This window comes from Thamnophis sirtalis, unplaced genomic scaffold, assembly GCF_051295495.1.
Source record: "Thamnophis sirtalis isolate CommonGarterSnake01/CBP01778 unplaced genomic scaffold, rThaSir2_p1.2 scaffold_7, whole genome shotgun sequence".
NCBI lineage: Eukaryota > Metazoa > Chordata > Lepidosauria > Squamata > Natricidae > Thamnophis > Thamnophis sirtalis.
This window is the reverse complement of record NW_028261387.1, coordinates 22705504-22728237: the sequence shown is the minus strand read 5'-3', so window position 1 is coordinate 22728237 and position 22734 is coordinate 22705504. Positions and strand designations below refer to the sequence as shown.

The 22734-nt window shown below is 35.8% G+C and overlaps 1 protein-coding gene across 2 annotated transcripts in view; it reads right to left on the bottom strand.

The window, feature by feature from the left end:
• The window catches only part of NEGR1 (neuronal growth regulator 1), a 531321-nt gene that overhangs the window by 166988 nt on the left and 341599 nt on the right, over window positions 1-22734 (bottom strand). For both annotated transcript variants that reach the window (XM_087719471.1, XM_087719472.1), the window contains exon 3: window positions 19672-19797. In XM_087719471.1, coding sequence (XP_087575597.1) covers window positions 19672-19797 — 126 coding nt within the window. The remainder of the gene's footprint in view (window positions 1-19671; window positions 19798-22734) is intronic.

Here is a 22734-nt window from a genome sequence, read left to right as displayed (position 1 = left end):
ATGCACCATAATATTGAAGAGGTAAATTTTTTTAAAAAAGTTTTTGTATTCTGCAGGCCTCCCAAACCCTCTGCACACCTAATTTTTGAAAAAAATTGCAGAGCTTTGAGAAGCTCTTAGAGTGCTCCTGGGGGGCTGGGGGAGCCAAAAAGGATCAAAAATGGTCCTGTTTTTGCAAAAACAGTCCATTTTTTAAAAAAGGGGGGGCATGCAGAGTAACAGAGAAAATTGAGAAGAAATTGGAGAACATAGATCATAGAACAGTAAAATTTGATGGAAAAATTGAGGATGTTCATCAAATGAAGAAAGTGGAGGTCAGAGTTCTAAAAACTGAAGGAAAAAATAAACAAAGAGACAAGAAAATTGTTGATACTGACAGTGAACTGAGCGTGGTTGGAAATGGAAAGAGTGGAATATGGAAAGGGGAGATAGATGGACTGGAGCGCTACCCCAGATTTCAAAGTATAGAAGAAGAAAACAGAGAAGAATTGCTGGAACTAAGGAGAGAAATTTTGTCAGAAGCACTAGTGATAACCAAAGAGAAGCTGATCGAAGAAGCAGATGGAGGATTTCGAGCTTATACAAGATATGCAATAAGTTGTGAAGAGAAGTCCATACAAAACTTACTAAGGAAAAAAAGTGTCAGGCTTGCATTTATATTCCTTTTAGAATTTTGGCCTGCCACACTTTATCTTATTTCATTATGCTGTTTCATTAGTATAGTTGATGGGAGGGGGGAATAGACAGGAGTGAGATTGTGGAATGTATTGTTTTCATTCTTCACTAGAAGCCAAGGTCATCCTTTGTCTCCGCACCAGTACACCTGACCGGAAGAAGCTGGGTATGGATGCCACTGTGGAAGAAGATTGGACCATGTGATGGATTGTGGGTGTGGGGACAAGATCGTGAACTTTTAAATGGGGGGAATTCTGATGTCATTTCCAGTATTGGGATTAACACAGATATGCCTAAAATGTCTGCTTTATTAAATTGGAACTTTAAGGATAGTTTTGCCTTGGTCTCTGGTTTAATTCTACATGATACTTGGAACGCTGACATTAAGTAGTTGTTCAAATTTTACAATTTATGAATTCTGTTTAATCCACATCCAACAATTTAACTAGTAAGATACATGGATTCTCACCAAGCTTCCAAAGCTCTTAAACAACCATTGATCACTCTCCTCTAATTTCTCAATCTGTAGCAAATTCCGATCAATCTTTAAATGGCTAATTTACAGGCAGTCCTTGGTTTACAACCAATTATTTAGTGACTGTTCAAAGTTATAATGGCAATGGAAAAGTGACTTATGACCACTTTCATACTTACAGTCATTAGATCAAATTTCAGCTGCTTGGTAACTGGCATGCATTTATAATGGTTGCAGTATCTTGGGTTAAGTGATCATCTTTTGAGATCTTCTGACAAGCAAAATCAATGGGGAACATAGATTTACTTAAAATTGTGTTACTAACTTAAAAACTGTAGTTTTTCACTTTAAAACTGTGGCAGGAAGGGGTGTAAAATGGAGCAAAACTCACTTAACAACAACAGAAATTTTGGGCTCAATTGTGATCATGTTTAGGACTACTTATATAAGTAAAAAGTCAACTTAGGTCAAACCGTCTAAGTACATAAAGCTCCCATAAAAGGGATAGGTAATTTTTTTCTGAAAAAAGATCTGTGATAAAAAGCAAAACATACGCTGATTTTAACCAATCAAAATATTAAAGTTGTCCCGTCTGCAGAAAAAAAATCCTTTTTTTGTTTTGTTTTACAGGTTACCTCTCCTTTAATTTGTCTCACATTTCCTGATCTTTATGAGCAAACTTGAAAAATTAACATTATGTTCATAGTGCTATGAAACATCATCAGGAAATTTTGCAAGACATGTGGCTCTCAATTAACGTAATACTTTTTAAAGCTGTATTCAGTAGAGTATATTCAATCCATGATTGGGGAGAGGATGAAAGAGTCTCTTTCTGGGCACTGATGACTATTCTCATTTACCTCTTCTATAACATGAAAGCAAATGTAAAATCCAGGGCACAGACTGAGATTGAGATAAATAGCATTCAACAGGACAGGGTAATTATTCATAATGGCCTAATGGCCTAATTTCTCTTTCCTAGCATATAAAAAATCCTGAGAGTTTTTGGCTCTTCCTAGCCAAATCACAGTCGGTTTTTCGTGGTGCTGTTTGCCACTCAAATTTCCTGGCAAGTCTCCAGAACCATTCCAACTTAACTGCAGGGAACAGATGTTTCACCTCGTTCCCCCATCTCTCACCTGGAAGATAAGCACATTGCTGGTGCCCATAATCAAGCTGTTGCCTGCCAGCAGAATAATGATAGCATAAGGGAGGTATGTCAGGGCTCATCAAATAAAATCACTGAATTGTTTTACATGATTTCCCTAGAACATCAAAAAAATGCTATGAAGATAGCTGAGATAAATTCTTTGTTGTCTGGGGAAAAATAGCCATAATCTGAAGAGTAAAATTTCATAAAGATATGTATGTATATATACTATGGGGGGGTTGATACTATACAACAATGATTTTAAAACATTTTTGGTGAGGGACATTGATATTTATGTATTGGATTATTATTTTTGATCTCTGAAGTACATAATGGAGTCACCAGTGTGGGCATGGTTATATTAAAAAAAGCACTTTATAAATGTTTGGATCAGGAGTGTTACTCAAAATATCCAATCACTAAATAAGGACAAAGAGGATTTTCCATGTCTCTTTGGTCTCTTCTAGAGCACAGATATCCAACCTGGGCAACATTAAGAATAGTGGACTTCAACTCCCAAATTCATCAGCCAGCAGCTGGCTGAAGAATTCTGTGAGTTGAAGTCCACAAGTCTTAAAGATGCCCAGGTTGAAGAATCCTGTTCTAGAGTCTAACTGGATGTTTGCAGCCCAGATCAGGTAGTCCTAATGGGGGAGGTAGGAGAACAGTAAAATGTGATCCACAAAAGATCTTCATAACTATATATTTATACGACTATCTCTCACAGATACTTCCATAATGGATACATGTACTTTAATCACTAGAAACTGCAGTCTAAAATACTTGAGTAAAATTCCAACAAAGAAGAAGCCTATCTGTGTTCAATGGTAATTTAGTAGAATAGAAACCTTGCTGTGAGAGAGCAGGTTGTCTGCAAAATGGCCAGCACCTGTGTTGCTAGTGCACTTTGTGCCTTTCAGACTCTACCTAGTCAGGCTTGTATGTGTGGCCATAAAAGTTGAGCAGAGAGGCACCTTAGCAGGGTGTGAGAGGAAATTGGTTTGTATTTGAGAAACTTCCTAACACAAATAAGATTTACTGTAGCAGAATTGGGAAGAGGTGGTTCCTGCCGACATCCTTTATTGCAAATCCTTTCCTGATCCTGTGAGGAATAGTCCATTCCTTATTTTCATATAATGCTATTAATAGACATTCAGGCATGGCCTTTAATCTATTTCATTTTCACTTGGAGAAGCTCCTTCTCCAAATTCTTCACTGCGGTATTTATATCCTTCAGTTTTTAAATGAAACTAGTTGATAACCTGGTGTTGCCTGGGTATTTATTTATAGGGAGAAAACATTTCCACCAAACATAATTTCTAATGTTGGATCCCCCCCCCCCCCGGCTACCAGAGGGAGCCCCCTTGTGGAGTACTGTGAAGTCATTACCATGGCAATTCCACAGCGCTGTACAGTAGAAGCCATTTTATGGCAGTACAGTAGAAGCCATTTTAAGGCACAACAGGCTGTATCTTAACAGAACACCTCCCTGGGGTGTTAGGAATGTATACATACACACACACACACACACACACAAAATATGGAAACCACATAAAGGATATAGGATTTTACTTTTCTTTATAAGGTGTTTATTGGATACTACTTCTGAATGTCCTTGGTGCAGTAACATTTCTGCAGGTGCATTTCTGATTTTGCACACACCTGCAATCACACAGACCAAGCAGAAAAATAAACAAACACAATACTATAACTGGAAGTTTCATCAAAATAATCTATCAGATCTTTTCCAAAGAGATAATATAAGCTGTATTCTTTGTTGCTGGCTACAAATATACGTTTCACCTGATACTTCTTCTTTAGCAATAGTTGACTGCAATGCAAATGCTTTATGGTATTGCATGGAACATAGAACAACCCATAGGATGATCACATTTTTGCATTAATATCCTGTAAGAGGACTTATAAAGGAAACATTCTTTCTTGTTCTCCATGCAGTTGTCTATTAATGCCTTTTGTCCAATAATTGAATTGAATCAACTCATAGACTATCATTTGAGTGTTCTGAAGTATTACAGTGATATATCTTCAGAATGACACTGCTATGATGATACATTAGAGTAATATATCTCCAGAGCTTCTGCACTGTCCAGAAATAATAGGGATTGCTAAAATACAGTTATGGTGCACACAGTCTCTTGAACAGAACTGGAATCTGGTAATGGAAGATGCATATTCCTACAAGATGAAAAAACAAAGCTAATGCTTAATTACATATTAAATCTATTATGAAATTTATTGCCACCAGGCCTGGACTACAGAATCTGGAGAACCATTAGATAGAAACAAAGGATAGATATCCAGTATCTTGTTTGCTGTCAGCTAGTGGTCAATCAGATTTATGCAATCTGGTTTGATAATAATATTCAAACATTTGGTATATTACAAAAAAATATATGTTGAATTTACTCTGACAGATTAAGGTTATTCTATCCCTTTTTATTTTTACAGAAGTGTCTTTAATCACTACATGATGCAGAAAATTAATTATATTTTAATTTTAGCTATTTATAATTATAATTCTCTTCCTAGAAAAAAACATGTTTGTTTTTGTACTTGATTTTTGAACTTTGAACACAGTATCTGAAATGCTTTTGTATATTCCCTTATGATTTCTCAAACTTGGCCTTCAGAAAATCTCTTATCAAGAATCAGACAGAGTTTTTATTAGTAACAAGTCTACTTACACATTACAAAGAGGACAAAGAGATTCAGATAAGAAAGAAAAAAAATGTTATAAAGAAATAAATATACCCCAGAAAAACACAAAACATTGTTTTTCCTTAGAATTGAAGTAGAGGAGTCAGTTAATTTAAATAATTTATTTCCAGGGAAACAACAATTTTTGGTTCCTTTTAAACACTCTTCCTATGACTTTTCATCAAACCCATTTGAAATTTCATAAAGCTGTGATTGCAAAAAGCTATTTTCTCTTCATGTTACTGTTACATAGGAAGGAATGTGAAAAAAGACAGTTAATTGCTTGTCCTTGCTGTGGTGAGCTGTCTTGTTTCCTCTCATGACAATTATCATTATTTTATTTATTATATTTATTTTATTCATTATACAGCTAAAAGATTAGTATCTTAAAAGCTGGAATATAAACCATATATCTAAGTAAAACATCATTTCCACTTCATTTAATGTTTGCTCCATGAAGTAGCAAGAAGCCCTCAATCTGCCTGTCCTTGGGGTCCTTCAGATGTTTAGACATTGATTTCCTGAAGTCCTCAAAAATGAGGTTATTGATGAGACTGTATTGAATTGTACGCTTCTGAAGGGCAACAGAGTTGGGATTCCAATCTGGATGTCGGCCATTTCTGAGCTTTGATTTATAAATTGGTGGTATTTGCTGCTTCTTGCTGTGCCAAGTGTTATAATTCCTAGATTTTACTGTGTTAATTTGTCTTCACTAACATATCTGGAAAGTTGCTAGAATCCTTACTTTCATTTTTAGCAGTTAATCTTACTGTTTTCATTTCACCCATTTTCTGTATAGTACCAACATAAAATGAAGAATCTCTTCTCTTGTCCATGTGCCAGATTACAAAACACCTAAATTTTTGCCACGGGAGTATATCTGCTTGGAAAGAGAAGCTTTAATTTCTGCAATAGCCCATCCTTGAACTTGCAATTGAATTAGATGATTGTGATTTTCTGTCAAAAAATTATTTTAATTTTCATCACAGAAATTAGGAAAACAGTAAGCAAGCTCAAATATTTTTCACATAGGAAGTTCTTTTGTCACTTTCAACTGTGTAATCAGCCTTGAGATTCTCATTTTCATTCAGAGCAATGTCAGGCCCAGAGTTTTAGCACCTAATAGCTTGAAGTTATTTATTTGCAATATCATCAACAGTTTCCGGTTCATATTTTTGCTTGTTATTTTAAAATTTAAGCCACATGCTTTGTAGATTATATAGGGTTTACAAGTCAGCCTATATAGATCCTATCCTATCCTCCCCTCCTTTCCCCTATCCATTTCAACTATCAAGGTTCATTTACCTGCTGTTTATCTTATGCCACACTTGTCTCTGTCTGACAACAATGTTCTTCAATTATATATGTAGGCTACAAATAACTGTTTCTGTTTAATAGGCAGAAAGGACATATAACAAAAATTATAAAAATGGATAAGAGGAAGTGAATGGATGGAGATGATGTCAAAATCTACCACTGCCAGGAATAATATAGTATAGGTCGATGCAAGAGGTGGGAAATATTCCATTTTTTCTGTTGCTGTCAATGTAATAAGCTATTTTGATTATGATTCATTACAATTATAAAACATGGTTTGCAATGATCTGATACAAACCAGGAAAATAATACATAGGTTTAATGAAATATCATCATTTTAATAACATAGTTAAATCAAAGTCAAAGATTTAATGAGAATTGATCATTTATAAGGACCTGAAGATTAAAGGAAGGGAAAGTTAAATCACTGCTTCAGGATATTTATATAAGTGAGCATGTAGATTTTTTATTATTTGCTAAAACAAATGAGAAGCAACACTTGAAAAAAGAATCTGACCAATGGGCTTCCAATAAAAACATGCATCACATAGAAAGTAAGACAGGATCTTTCACAGGATATGTTAATGTACAAATAGTTTTGTTACAGAACATGCCACATCCTGCATAGCTTTTGTTTATGTGAAAAGAAATAGATGTATGAAATTGCTCAGGGGGAAATGTTTGAATTTTGCTTCCCTGAACATGGAGGTCCAATGAAATCAGCGTCATGTGTATTTATTTTCAAGTAAATAAAAACAGTCCAGGGAGCTTCAGTGTAATCCCTTAACTAGGGATGTGTAATTTAAAAGTCAAGCAAAGCATGCAAATGATACTTCTTGCATATTTACTACTTTGTCCAATCACACTTGGCCAATAAAGAATTCTATTCCTTAAAGAATTCTATGTGGACCACTCCAATTATCATAGATAGAAAGCGTAATGCACATTGATCATGCCTTCTGCTTGACCATATATTTGAAATTAGTGATAAGGATCAGAACAAGCACATGACCTTTCCTTTCAAAGAGAAATGCTTTCTCTTTAATCATATACTCACACACTATATTTGCCCTTCTTTTTAATGCTTATCCTTTGATTAGCTGTCACAATCTCACAGAAACACTGACCATATAGAGATTATCTAGATTTCTTGATAGATTTTCTACAAGAAAGCTATCTATCACAGAGTTCCAAATCATAACATAAAATGTGTAACTGTCGGAATATTCATGACTGGCAGAGACATGGTAACATGGTTAGCCAATGAATAGGCATGGTAACAGGTCAGGCGATGTGGGCTGTTTAGAAACTGAAACAGTATTTGCTGGAGACAGCTAGGTTCCTGGGCATGGTTTAGGCTTAGCCTAACTGCCCTGTTTAGAAGAGGTTCTCTTTGTCTGTATTAAGCTAGTAGTAGTAGTAGTAGTAGTAGTAGTAGTAGTAGTAGTAGTAGTAGTTGTTTCCAGCTCTGCTGGAAATGAAACTAGTCTGGAACTGCTGCTCTGATCTGAAACTGAAGAACCACTCCTGGTATTGTACATTTACTCATGTAAATTAGTCACATTTGTTATCTGTGTGTGCTTTCTGAATTTGATTTTTGCAACAAATTCTGACAGTAACAGCCAATACGACATGCCTCATTGATTAGTCTTGTTTCTTTTTTTATATATGTAATTTTTACTGAAATTTTAACTATAAGAATTAATGCAAACTAAAAGATTTAAAAAGAGAAAGGAAGAAAATGAAAAAAAATCAAAAGAAATAGAAAAATATATAAAGAAAGATATAAAGTGGTTCCCAATTTTGACATCAGTTGTAAGCACAATTATAATTTTTAAACATAACTCATTTTCTTTGCAGATTTCAGCACCACAGTATATTTTGTATGAAAATGCCAAGTGAAAATGTTGATCTATGACTATAAAATAGTAGAAATTTAGGATGACCTGGCTTGTTTAGGATGAACTGTACTATGCTTCTCATGAACATGTTATAGTTGTTATATTTCAGAAATAAAACAACAGTTGCGTGATGGACGGATCATGAAAGGAGAGACAAATGGGAAACATAAGGAGCTTTTACTTTCCCCCATAATAATTTTAGTTGCCCTTATATTGCTAAGGAATTTGTATATTATCGTGCAGCTTGCAACCGATTATCCAGAATGTTATGCAGATGTAACGCCAAACATAACTCTGAATTAGTTATAATATCATTATTTCAAAGGGAAGGCAAAGTTTGAAATATAAAATATAAGAGCCGCTGCGGCGCAGTGGTTAGATTGCAGTACTGCAGGATACTTCTGCTGACTGCCAACTGCCTGTAATTTGGCAGATCAAATCTCACCAAGCTCAAGGTTGACTTAGCATTCCAGCCTTCCAAGGTGAGTAAAATGAGGACCCAGATTGTTGGGGGAAATATGATGACAATATATAAATTGCATAGAGTGGGCTGTAAAAGCTTTGTAAAGTGGTATGTAAGTCTAATAGCTGTTGCCATTGAAAGACCCCAAGTTTCTGAAGTGGCTCCAATGAAAAACATGCAGAAAATCTGTACCACAATTAGATCAATGAACTTTATCACTAATATACTCAAACTTCCTGGCTGTGGTCCATTCATTATCATGGGGTATTTTTGATTCCCATGGAGTGTGTCTTTACACCAATATTTTCTGATATCTGAAATTTATCAATGAATATCCCATGCCCCAATAAACAGACGCTATCAAGAATATAAAAGATTATGCTTCTCACTTACAAGATTATTCTGATGAATTATGTCTTATTCATTGAATTAATTGTTTTATATTACTAGGGCATAGAATGAAGAAAAAACTTTTAAAATGTATTTACTAAAATGCAAAGTGAAGGAGAAAGCTTTTGAATTATATCCTTAAAAGTAAATAAAAGTAAATTCAGCTTTAAAATTTCTGACTAATGATGAAATCAGAATGAAGACAAAAAGGGTTTCTTTGAATACATGTCAGATTAAATGATTCATTCACTTTGACAATAGAGTAGAATTTACAAGAATAGCCTGGTGATTAAGCAAGTATGTTAATTTATTTATAAATTAACATTGCTTCAGAGCAACAACTTGACATGTCCTCAGCATGTGTCCATGTAATCCTTTTAACCATTTGTGCCAAATCAAAATACTACAATATCTAGCCCTCAACTTGATTAATATTTCAACACAATGTTGTAGAGGATAGCTAGTAGCTGCATAAAGATAAGAAACAAACAATGGCTGGCTGTCTATGCCACATCACGAAGTTATACACCATCATAAAAAATAATATGTGAAATGATGTGATGAAGTAAACCAATTCTAAAATAAAGTGTAATGTAATACTTCTTGGAAAGTTCAAAAAGATTGGATTGTGTTGCCACAATCTGAATTTCTAGCTACATGCTCACATGTAGATCTAAAACAATAAGCACACTGCTCATGCTAGCATTAAGAATCATAATTATGCCTTAGACAACCCATTTCTTAAAGATTCCAATTTCATTCTTCAGCTATTGATGTTGCACTTTGTACTTAAATGTCAGAACAAAATAACTAATACCTGCAATTTATTCAAATGACATTTCAAGAATATAAGATTTCCAGATTACAAGCTTCAGCTCCATGTTCCTTCTAGTGTTACACTAAATGTGTAGATTTGGTGGATTTACATAATAGCTTTGGATAATGAATATTTATAATACAGAATTTACATAATGACTGCAAGTTAAACAAGTATCATTAAAGCTGCATGCTCTAATTTATGTACTAAGTTAAAATAACTTTATAGTTTATTTTCATTCATGTTAGACTATCAGGTTTTTTTCTAAAAAAAGTGCAATCAACCTCTGCCAACGAACAAGATTAAAAAAAAACCTGGAGCTATGTACATAATTTCTACTCAAAATTATTTCATCCCTCACTAATAAATCTGAAAATAGTTCTTAATCTTGCTACATACATTCCCTTAGCCTAATTTGATCAGTAAATGTCCAACAAATATCTGGAACACACGGGAACTGCAGAAATTGTCATGTACTGGGTTATTTTTATCATGAATTAATTGTGCATATATTAATCTACTACTGTGACTACTTGTAAACGTCATTCTTGCAGGCTTATTATGGTTAGTTCTTCAAAAAGTTTCAGCAAGCAGCTGAAAATCTGTTTGATTTGTCACAGAGCGTTAACATTATATGCAGAGAAACATGAACAATTGAGGTAAATGAAATGTTGAAAAAATATGCCTGTTTTATAGAAGGCAAAACATACAATTTATGGTATTAAGTTTGTGACCCCCCAAAAACTTCCAGGGTGGTGGTAAAACTGACTGCAGAATATTTAAGTTACAATAATGAAATTGGAAAGAGAAAATTACATATGCAGCTGAATTTAGTAAGCTATCTGAACATTGACCATTGAATATAACAAAGGATCACAAATCTGATAAAATATTAAATGATGCACTGAGAGATCAGCTATTTCGTGAAATGAAACAACACCAACAAACTCTTTTAACAGAGGCAAAAAGTGAATCTGAAAAGCCTGCCTTCCGTGGGTGTGGTTGCTAAAGGTAGCATACAGCTGTAATCTGTAGTGGAAGCAAATGTGAATAAGCTTGCAATAGCACAAAAAGTTACAAGTCAAAATAAACTGTGCCATGCTTGCTCGCGCACACCAAAGTTATATGATTTTGTAGATTTAATGTAGACTTAAAAAGATGCCTGCAATAAATACACTTTATGGAACATAATCAGGGAGCCTCTCTAAAAACCATTTGCTCTAGATAAGCAACCAGTCATTATTTTTTTTAAAAAAACTGTAACAATACTGTATATTACATTGATGAAAGATTTGAAAGGCAAACAGTGATATTTCACCTGGAAATCTGCAGTATAAATGCAAGAGGAATACACTTTGTGTATTTTAATTAGTACTCAAATTTATATTTACATTTTACAGTTATTGTATTATTTGGGGATTGAGACTCACCATACTGTCTAAACTGCAAGCTCATACGAAGAGCTTAGCAGAGCTATGTGATAGATATCTGGGAGTAATAAGAATTGAAGGTATTTAGTCTATAGTTTTGCTTAATGACTGAGAATAGATCAAGAAATTAGCTTGAAATGAGTTGCTCTGAATGTTGCCAATATATTCAGATGACAAAACAGTATTTCGTTGTCCAAGGCAATGGCCTGCCTTGCTGCAACAATTCATAGAGATTTTGTAGGACCATTTACAAGACAATCTTTTAAGTGCTGAATGCATATTCAGAATTTTTTGAAACTATTCTGCTTCCAATTAGCAGTTAGCAATAGCAATAGCAGTTAGACTTATATACCGCTTCATAGGGCTTTCAGCCCTCTCTAAGCGGTTTACAGAGTCAGAGTCAGCATATTGCCCCCAACAACAATCCGGGTCCTCATTTTACCCACCTCGGAAGGATGGAAGGCTGAGTCAACCCTGAGCCGGTGAGATTTGAACAGCCAAACTACAGAACTGCAGTCAGCTGAAGTAGCCTGCAGTGCTGCATTTAACCACTGTGCCACGTCGGCTCCTTATTATTCCACAATATTCACCCATACCACAGACATGTTAAGAAAACATACTAAGAGAATATATTTTGGACCATATTTTGCAACAGTATCACCCAATTATAATTTAGTTGATTGGGTGAAAAAGTAAAAGTTTTAAATATGCTTTGAGAGCGAGGAGAAACTGAATCAAAAGCTTGCACCTGTTCTTCTGCATACAATACAATGCACAAAACAAATCAAAACTATGTTGTTCTTAGATTGTAACTTATGTTCCTGTATGGATTTTCTCAAGCCTAACTTGAAATGTGTTCATGATGAGCAGCTGAAACAAACTGAACAGTGTTCTCACAACCCGTTGATCAACAGATGAGGTCAAGAATATAAAAAGAAGAGGTTGTGCCTGATATGCTTGCAGTTTACCATCAGCACTTGCTCCTAAAAGCAGACAAATCATGGTTGTTTGTGGTACCATCAGATACCCTACATATTCTTGATTGTCCTACTTAGATATAAATTTGTCAATATAATATGATCTACTTACAGGCCTCTATTCTCTGCCTGTATACACTGTAATATGCAGAAGATAGCTTTAATAGTTTCAACAAAAACCCAAATCCTCTAGTATCTTTGTTTCATCAGTAGGAAAGACATAGCAAAAGTGTTATTGCATTTTGGATTTCCCTTTTAATGTTTGATTAAATGTTTAGCTTGACAAATGTGAGTAAGTTCTATATTGTCATTCATTTGCATTTCCAGCTGTGCTAAGCGTCAATTATTGGGTCCACCAAATGTACCTAGCCCTTCTTTTCCATGTCCTCTATTCGTGGTATCTATGAGTCTTCTCACCAGGCAAGAATATCTGCTTTATCTATCTATCTGACAAAATGGTAAAATAGTTTATATCCTTGATATTGCAATATTTTTCTTTGTGTGCCAAGGCAGCAGTGTTGTCATTTGTTAATACATCTCTTCAATAGTTGTAAGTACTGATAGAACATCTGAGGAAATTTTCATAGAAAGAAACTGCCAGGATGGTAGCTAGCCAACATCTTGCTTAGCAGCATGGAATATATATCACCTGCTTTCTTGTAGTCACCCCTTCAAATCTGGGAAGAACATTATGATTGATCTACTTTCTGCTTATTTCACAAGGCCCCTGAAGTATTTATATTCTCTACTGATATACACAAAACCAAATCTTGATTTTGGCATTACATTAGCAAATTTCATGTTTATACCCAGCATCTAGATTTTTTTCAGTGGTATCAGCTTTCTAAAAGAATATAGTTTACCATTGTATTCAAACTATTTGCCGGAATTAGCAGTAAGACTGGATCACTGTGGACATTATTAGTCTAGAGTACAGAGGACAAAAACATAAAATTGCTTGTCCCAATTTTATTTCACCTGGTAGAACATTTTTGGAGAAATGCCAGTCAGATATATAATGTGCTAAATATATTTATATGTTACCTCAGACATTCAGGAGGCAATGATCACAGCAGTCTGCTCCAAAAAGACCTTTGATTTTCCACACCATTCTCATAGTGTTTTTGTGTCTACTTTTTTTTCAAGCTAGGAAATTTCTTTCTGCTACACATATTCCCATTACTTTGTTATCTCGCTGACCATTTGGAATAAATTCTGATGCCTTTAAAACTATTTTTTTTAATTTTACCTTTGATTAAAAATAAATAAATTTGTAGATGCTTTATTTTCCACTTAGCTATAGGAGTTACAGTTAGGCCTCGACTTACAACCACATTGAAGTGTTGGAATAACTTCGGTCAAGTTCAGGTCAAAGTCCCTGACAAAACTGATACTACTAAAAATTCAGAAGATATGTCCTAGTTTGAAGGATTTGGTCATCTTGGCATTTACCTATGGAAGTGATGCTAAGTCCATGTGAAGATTGTAATAATTTTGCTCCATTTTATGTATGGCTTTGTACTTATATTGTTCCAGTGCTCATATGAATGTATACACTTGTGTGTGTTTGTGAGACACAGTACTAAAACACATGCCACTACTGTCCATTATCTGCCATGATGAACTAGTTCATATGATAGTTGTTTTTTTTTGGTAAATCATTCTCTCTCAGACCAACCAACTTCATAGGGCTCTTGTTGTGAGGAAATATTAGCAGAAAAACTGATCTGAATACCATCTTGAGCTCCTGAATGAAATTTAATATAAAAAAATTAAACAGACTAAGGAGCTGAAGCTGTTCTTATTGTTGATTGAGTTTTAACAGAGTTAAAAACAAAGCTTCCCAAGCTATACCTTGCAATAATGAATTCCATGAAAGCCTTGTTTCCAGGTAAAAAAGAGGCAATTGTTTGTGTCAATTCCAACTGACTGCAATCTCCATTAAGTTTGGACAATTGTCCAACTGCAAAAATGAGGATGTTAGCAACCACAATACTCATTATATAAAGCCTTTAATCAGATAACCTTGATCTGAAGGCCCACTTTGGGTTACCAACAGGAAGTTGTTGCTTATCCTGTTGTGAATGTTTATTTGGTCCCAGTGAGTGAAAAGTGCTTTGGATGTCAATCCATTTGCCACTGGTTATACTGTACATACTGTAGATAAAAGAAGCTTCGAGTAACTGACACCTTTACTTGGTAACAAGATGACATTTTATGAATGGCCAGGTTCACATTTAGACTCCCAATATGTTTTGTTTTCTTGCAGTTCTATCAATTACACTATGGCATAACTTTCCCATTCCTTTTAAATCTTTAATTTTGTGCCTGGCATTATCATTTCAAAGTGGAAGGCAATCACTTGCTTTCCTGTAATATTTGTACAAGAACTTTATTCAGGGGTGGTATTGACTTACCTTTGCAAATGTGACCTCTGTGCATTCACACACCCTTCTGTGCATGCGCTTTTGGCCAAAAAAGGGGGGCCTAAATGGGATGCCGGAACAGGTTGGTGGGGCCATGCCTAATTTCCGCTATCAGCTCAGGCAAACTGGTCCAAACTGGTAGAATACCACCTCTGGCTTTATTTTTATTGGTTTTACATCCCTTTCATTTACAACTTTTTAACTTGCACTCATATTTTCCAAATTTATCTGTTGACTCATTGCAAAAAACACAAACATGTTACGGATTTGATGGGAGTTTAATTGACTTATAGCTTAAAGAAATCTTGAAGACTGTGCTGGTCTCATCAAAGAGCCAATTGCTGGGGAAATCCCTGCTTTTCTGCTGGATTTGCAAGATGGCAGTAGGGTTCCATTAATGTAATTTTAACAGAAAACACCATTAGGTGAACTCTTGTCTTAAGCTCCCACTTTGAAGACTGCCCAAGGTTCCCAACACAATTTTGTTGACATTTAACTAAAGACTACCTTTATGATGTAACTGATTTTTCTACTCAGTTGGAGGTCACTTAAAAAGGTTTAATTGTTGCTCTTTGAAAGGTCACTATTAGTAATTCTTTCAAGCCCCTCTTTGCAAAGTAAAGTGCTGATTAGCATTACTTTCAATCCTACCAGGATGTGACTCTACCAGTAATATCCACATGACATTCATAGAATATATCAAAATATTTGTCAAACTAAGTAAGATCCAAATGAACCAGGGTAAACTATACTGAGTTATTTTATTTTATTGCTGTATAACAATCATTTGTGGCTCTTTGTTATTAATTTACTCCAAAATGAGATGGGGAGGTAACTCTAACAAGGGCAAAAAAGAAAAGAGAGTTCAAATCCTAGGCAAAACCAATATTTTCCATGTGCTCATCTTGAGGTTATATTATATTTCTTTTAATGCCTCTGTTTCAGTTGGTGGAGTATTTTGAAGAAATAAGTCTCAAACATATTGGGTTAGATCATGAGCTAAAGCCAGAGGGTTGGAATCAGATTTAGTTTTATTCAGTAGAATGATGAGTGATTCTAAAACAATGTTTTGGAAGAAACATTGCAAATTGCATCTCCTGCTATTCACTGAAAGCAACTCCTGCTATTTATTGAAGGATACTGCTTTTTTTTAAAAAAAGGTTTGTGCATAGATCAGAAAAAAGAGATGATGCTACTTTTAAAGTTGATTCTTTAAAGCAGGATTGAGGAACTATGCCCCTTTTATGGCTTGTGGACTTAAACTCCCAGAATGCCTGAGCTAGCCATGCTGGGATTTGAAATCCACAAGTCATAAAGGGCCCATAGTTTCCCCATCTCTGCTTTAAAGCATTGGAATCTTTCTAGCACTTTTTTTTCCTGGCTTCTATTGTAACTTGAAAAAATTGGGCTCAGTGACCAGAAAAAAAACAACACCCATATTTAAGCAAGGACTAAATCATGTATTTTGAATCATTTTGAAAGACCTATTATGTTGAGATAATTTAAAAAAAATAAAGGTTAGCCTTTCGATGGCTACTCGCCTTGATAGGTGTCTATTAGCTCTAGAATCTTATCATCCAGCTGTTGGAATTAAAAAATGGAAAGAGGATAATATCCCATTTTCTTCCAGAGTTACACAGAAGCCTGGATTTTACAGAATTTTATCCTGACCCAACAGATGTTGCCTTAAATCACATTAGACCCTTTCCAGGGGGATTAAATCTAGGTCTGATAGGGAGGCACAGGACTGAAATAGAGAAATAAGGATAGAACCAAAACAGAGTTACTTTTCATGGCAATTGGACAAAATTGTTATAAGCCATTTAAGATAGTCCTCGACTTATGATCACAACTGAGCCCAAAAATTCTGTTCCTAAGCAAGGCAGTAGTTAAGTGAGTCTTTCCCATTTTGCAACCTTTTTGCCACAGTGGTAAAGCAAATCACTGCAGTTATTAAGTGAACCATGCAGTCATTAGGCGAGTCTAGCTTTCCTCATGGACTTTGCTTGTCAGAGGTCAGCTGAGAAGTTTACAAATGGTGATCACACAACAATAGCACAGTGCAACCATCATAAATACATGCCAGCTGTCAAGAGCCAAATTTTGATCAGATAACAATTGGGGATGCTACAACAATTGCATGTGTGAAAACCGCAAGTCACTTGTTTCAGTTCTGCTGCAACTTCGAATGATGGTTAAATCAATGGTCATAGGTTGAGGACTACCTGTATATCTGTTGTAAGAAAAAGAGGGCAACCACAATATTATTTTCAGAAAGGCCATTGTTATTCAGAAGCCAGCTATATTGAAATGGGGAATCTCCTTTTATTTGCTTCATCACTTTAGGCCAACCATTTTTATGTCAGAACCTGTGGAAGAGTGAAGTAAGATAACCACTGTTCTCCCATTCTCCAAAGGCTTATTAACTCCCAGTTACAAGATGAGATTAGAAATAGCACTCATTTTCCAGTATCATCTTCCTTGCATGTTTATTATAGGGGACTGGAGTCTAGTTTAATGAAAAGAAGGGCCAGGGGAAACATGATAGCAGTGTTCCAATATCTCAGGGGTTGCCACAAAGAAGAGGGAGTCAAACTATTCTCCAAGGCACCTGAGGGCAGAAGAAAAAGCAATGGGTGGAAACTAATCAAGGAGAGAAGCAACTTAGAACTGAGGAGAAATTTCCTGACAGAACAATTAATCAGTGGAACAGCTTGCCTCCAGATGTTGTGAATGCCCCAACATTGGAAGTCTTTAAGAAGATTTTGGATAGCCGTTTGTCTGAAATAGTATAGGGTTTCCTGCCTAGGCAGGGGGTTGGACTAGAAGACCTCCAAGGTCCCTTCCAACTTTGCTATTGTATTGTATTATTGAACATAGGGCTCTGCCAATGACTTGCAGATCTGTAATATGTGGTTTTGTCTTTCCATCTGTGTATATGTGTCTTTGCATGTGCATGTATATGTGTGTCTGTGTCTATGTATGTAGCTGTAGCTGTAACGGGACAAATTTGCCACAGCCAACTCATTCCGGTCAACTCATCACAGCCAACTCACCATGGGACAACTCTTTGAGGGACAATTTGATAATTCTATTTAATTATTTAAAACAAATAAAAATATTTTACTTTTTGTCATTCAGATTTCATTCTGTCCCTCCTTTTTCATCCCTTCTTTAATGATACTAGTCTACCATTTCTTTGATCTTAGTGTAACCCTTGTCTCGCAGTAAGTTGTCTTGCAACAATGTTCTGTCCCCCCTTCATGGCTCTTAACAAACGGCAAGACGAATAAACTTAAAAGGAAGTCTTTTTATCAGTTCTCGGTTCAGACTGGCTTTGAGCCCAAAAATAACATAAATACAGTCTCTGACTAGATAATGGAATGAAAAACAAAACAACTCTTACAAGCAATGCACTTCTCCAAGTGTAGCCTTGAATCAGGGTTACAGGAAACACCAAAGCACTTATCCAAGTGTATCAAGCAATGTTGTACGCACGAAGGAACGTTGACTCCTGTGACTAGGGCGTGGCAGCATCCATCCTTTTATCTGCCTCTAACAAGCCCCAGCTGCATAATGAATCTTGTATCCCGAAAAGACTCACAGCAGAGATCTGCTGAGTCACAACACAACAAGTTGGCTGTGGTGAATTGGCCATGGTGAGTTGGTTGTGGAGAATTGTCATAGACATATATGTATACGTATATTTGTGCGCCTATGCATTCGCTGAATGAGTACCATAGAAAGTTAAGCCATCATCTCTGGACTGCAAAACTCTGGACAATCATTACAGTAGACAGCGCCAAAGACATTATTTGATGCTATCTAGTAGATTTTACACTTCTATTTTACTCAAGGGTGGGGGAAAGCAGAGCTTATGATTATAATGACAGTATCCTCATACCATATACATTTAACAAATCTGTGTATTTAAAAAATTAAAAGAGCCTCAGCATCCACGTGGGTTTGAGGGAGTATACAGTACAAAGTAATAAGATAATGATACAGGATTGCCACTTTTAAAGGTTGCTTAATTGAATCTCCTTAACTTTCTTTCCATTGTTACAGGTAAATGCAAAATAACTCTTCATATTTCAATACAATGTATAACATTCATATCCTATCAGAGGGAAAACATAATTCTATAAATCAGGCAAGAGGACTACAATTTCTTGCCATGCTGCTTCCATCAAGGGAAGGCCAAACTTGGACAACTGGGCAATGTTCTGGTCTCAGTCCTGGTTGAAGGGCAAAGGAGGCCCCTAACCTACACTGATTGATAGTGCCACCTCCAGCCACTGGAAATTATTGGTTTTTTTAGAATCATTTTTAGAATGATTCAGGAGGGGCAGTATTTGATGTCCTCTAAACTTTGGTACCCAGGACAAGTACTTACTCAGCCAGCCTTTACCTAAAGATGGCCTGTCTCATACTATGCTACCAATATGTCACTTCATTTTTGTCTACTAATTGTGCAAGTTGGATTGTTCCATTATTCCTAGATATTTGAAGAAGAGATCTTGCCCACAAAATGGGCTAGCATCATGGCTGGTATGAAAACTGTATTTGAAAACCAATGTGATTTTTTCTCAGGTTTTTTTTTTCATTTTTCTATACATAATACATATACTTTGGCCAGAAAATTGTTTAATTTATACATAAAAACAAGTGATTAATAAACAAAATACCTTAAAGTTAAAAAAAAGTTTCAATGACTATTTTTTTAAAAAATTACTGACATCAGAAAGATTCACCATTGTGTCTCATTGAGTGGGATTTAATTACCGATTTTCAAACAGGTTTCGAGATTTTTTTATTGCTTCCAAATTTCTCAGAGAAACACTATTCTAGGTTCCTGAGCAAATGGATTCTTTTTGTTGGCTTGTATTCAACAGAGTGAGAACAAGGAAAATAATAATTGTTAAAGCATACCTGATGGAGAAATATGTCTCCAAGAGATGGAAGGATCAGGTTTCCCTGTAGCTAAGCAGGCCAATGTGATGTTGCTTCCTTCATTTGCCACAATATCATTTGAGATATGACTTATCTTTGGAGAAACTGAAATAAAAGAACACAAAGCAATTAAAGATTTACTTATTCATGAAATTCCTTTAAGCTAATTAATTTAACAATGTCATCATTGTTAACAATAGGATATTTCCATAAGGTACCTTTCCTGATCCAGTAGCTTTCAGATGAATTGGATTTCATATCATATTATCCCAAACAACCACCATCCTTGTTCCAAAATTGTAATATCCAGAAAAATAAATTTTAGGACCCACTGAAACTGAGAACTTCAACATGAACTACTATATCTGAGGGGCTCTATTAGCATTCTACATTGTGTTTTGGTTAATACAACATTTAGTCTTACAGAGCTGCATGTATTTCAGGAATTCTGATTGTTTCATCACATATCAAGGAATGACTTTTTCTGTGAGGAATGTTTCTATATTTGAATACTTTGTGTCTACTTTTACACAGTACTGAAGTTGGAGGAAAAAGATTCTTTACTTGAATCTGCCCTAGTAAACTTACTACTGTAGTATCCCTGTAATAAATGTTCATGAATTTTATCCAACTCATCTTATCTTCATAAAAGTCTAATTAGTTAGTTTAGGCTGAAAAATAGTGACTGGTCCAAGATTACAGAAAGGATTTCATAGAACAACATAGGTTGAAACCTGGGCTTTCCCAGAGCTGAGTTATAAATTATAGCGGCGTCATAGTGTAATGGATATAGTTTTACTCCTCATCTTTCAGGGGTTGCATACAGCCAGGAAGGACATGGGTGTACAACATTCCCACAAACATGTATTACTTTCCACCTTATAGGTGGATAGAGATGTGAGCTCTCATCTTTCAGTTTTTCATTGTAAGAAGTAATTATTTCTGATTATTTATTTGTTAAATATATTTGCTGCTCATCTCACTGTGGGACTACTTTGGATGGCTTGATTATAACCAGGAATGCCTGATTTCAACCAGTACTTACCTTACAATAAAAAGTAAAGGTAAAGACTCCTCTCGCACATATGTGCTAGTTGTTGCTGACTCTAGGGGGAGGTGCTCATCTCCATTTCAAAGCCGAAGAGACAGCGCTGTTTGAAGATATCTCCATGGTCATGTTGCCGGCATGACTCAACACCAAAGGCCTATGGAAAGCTGTTACCTTCCCACCAAAGATGGTCCCTATTTTTCTACTTGCATTTCGAACTGCTAAGTTGGCAGAAGCTGGGACAAGTAACCGGAGTTGACTCCGTTACATGGCACTAGGAATTTGAACCGCCAAACTGCCGACCTTTCTGATCAACAAGCTCAGTGTCTTGCCAACAGAACCTCCAAAGTTACCTTACAATAGCCCCCTACAAAATGTCACTTATATCTTCTTGAAATTTTATTCCTGCAGAGGAAAGTAAAGGAAAAGAAACAAGGATTTCCCATTCCCTCTTACTAGAAATTGGACCATCATGGCTGTCCTAGCTAGAGCATAAATATTTTCCAATAAGGTCGTTTTTTTTCTATCAAGGGGATTGCTAACAGAGGGTAATATGTTAAATCATTTCACATAGCATCAAAGGTAAATGGTAGCCAGGCCTCAGCTGAAGTGAATGGAAAGGACTTGTTGTTCCCTTTCTTTCTCATGCTCTTTTTTCTAGTTTTCTTTCTGACATCTCCCTCTCCCCACTTTTTTCTGTGTCTCATATTTTCCAGATATTAATATATTTTCAAATACACATCACTTTCTCTTTTCTGCCTCTTGCCAACAGAACCTCCAAAGTTAGGAGGAATCAATATTTAGATGGTCAGTAATACAGTGTGGTCTTCTAATGATCATCAGTATATGAAGAACCCTCCCCGCCCAGCTCTAATTTTATGTATTAAGCTCCCTTGGTTAAACAGCTCTACAAAAATTATACATCAGCAGAATCAATAGGAAATAATTCTAACCAGCTTTCTTTCACAAGAGTTGTTGCAAGGCTACATCAACACACACCGATCAATTCAAGGCAGTCTTCCAGGACAGAAAGGAGTGCAAGGAATGTTTATTGAATCTAGCCTCAGAACAGCACCCTTTTTATGCTGCCTCCTTAGAAAGCAACCGTCCAGCAATTTTCATGCCTTTTTTAATTTTTTGCCTTTTAAAATTTATGCTAAGTACCATTTCTCAGTAGATAGGAGGGCCATTGCTCCATTCTGCTTCCTAGAGATGGGAAAAGAATTGGACAATGTCTCCTGTTTATTTCTACAATACAATTTGTTTACATGTGGGCACAGTTTCAGTGATTGATTTTTCCCAAGGAGACTTACATTTGAAGTGCTGCGTAACAACAAATGACACGGTAAACACTTGGAAGGACCAAGCTGTGCAAAGCCACTTTTAGTCCTCTGGGAGTCTTTAAAGGGAGCAGAGTGTGGATTGTTGCCAGATTTAAGCACTCTAAGAAGGGATTTCTGCATACAAGAACATGGACTATGCCTTATTTTCTTCGCAGCCCTCATTCTTTCCCCACTGTGCACACTGGAACCTCAATAGGTGGAGAGAGCATCTCTCTAATATCTGTTCCTGGAAAGAGATGAAAGCAAAATGATGCATTCATGCCCTACATGTTGCCCTGCAGGAAACAGAATAGTGGAGAAGTTCTTTCTTTTTCTTTCTTCTTCTTCCATCTTCCTCCTCCTCCTCCTCCTCCTCCTCCTCCCTCTTCCTTCTCTTCTTTCTCCTTCCTCTTCTTCTTCTCCTCATCCTCCCTTTCCCCCCTTCTTTTATTTTATCTAAATGCTGCTGCATAGGGGCAACCACATTTTTAAAAACTATAATAGCTATTTTGGTGCCTTGGCTGAACATACTGAATAAAAAGAAGACGGGGTTTAAATTGTTTTAAATGCAGAGGCAGTTATTCTTAAGAGGTGTGGGATTCCCTGATGATGAAGTAAATATGATGCACATATTTGTTGTTCCTAAAACTCTGGTTAATTCAGACTCTATTA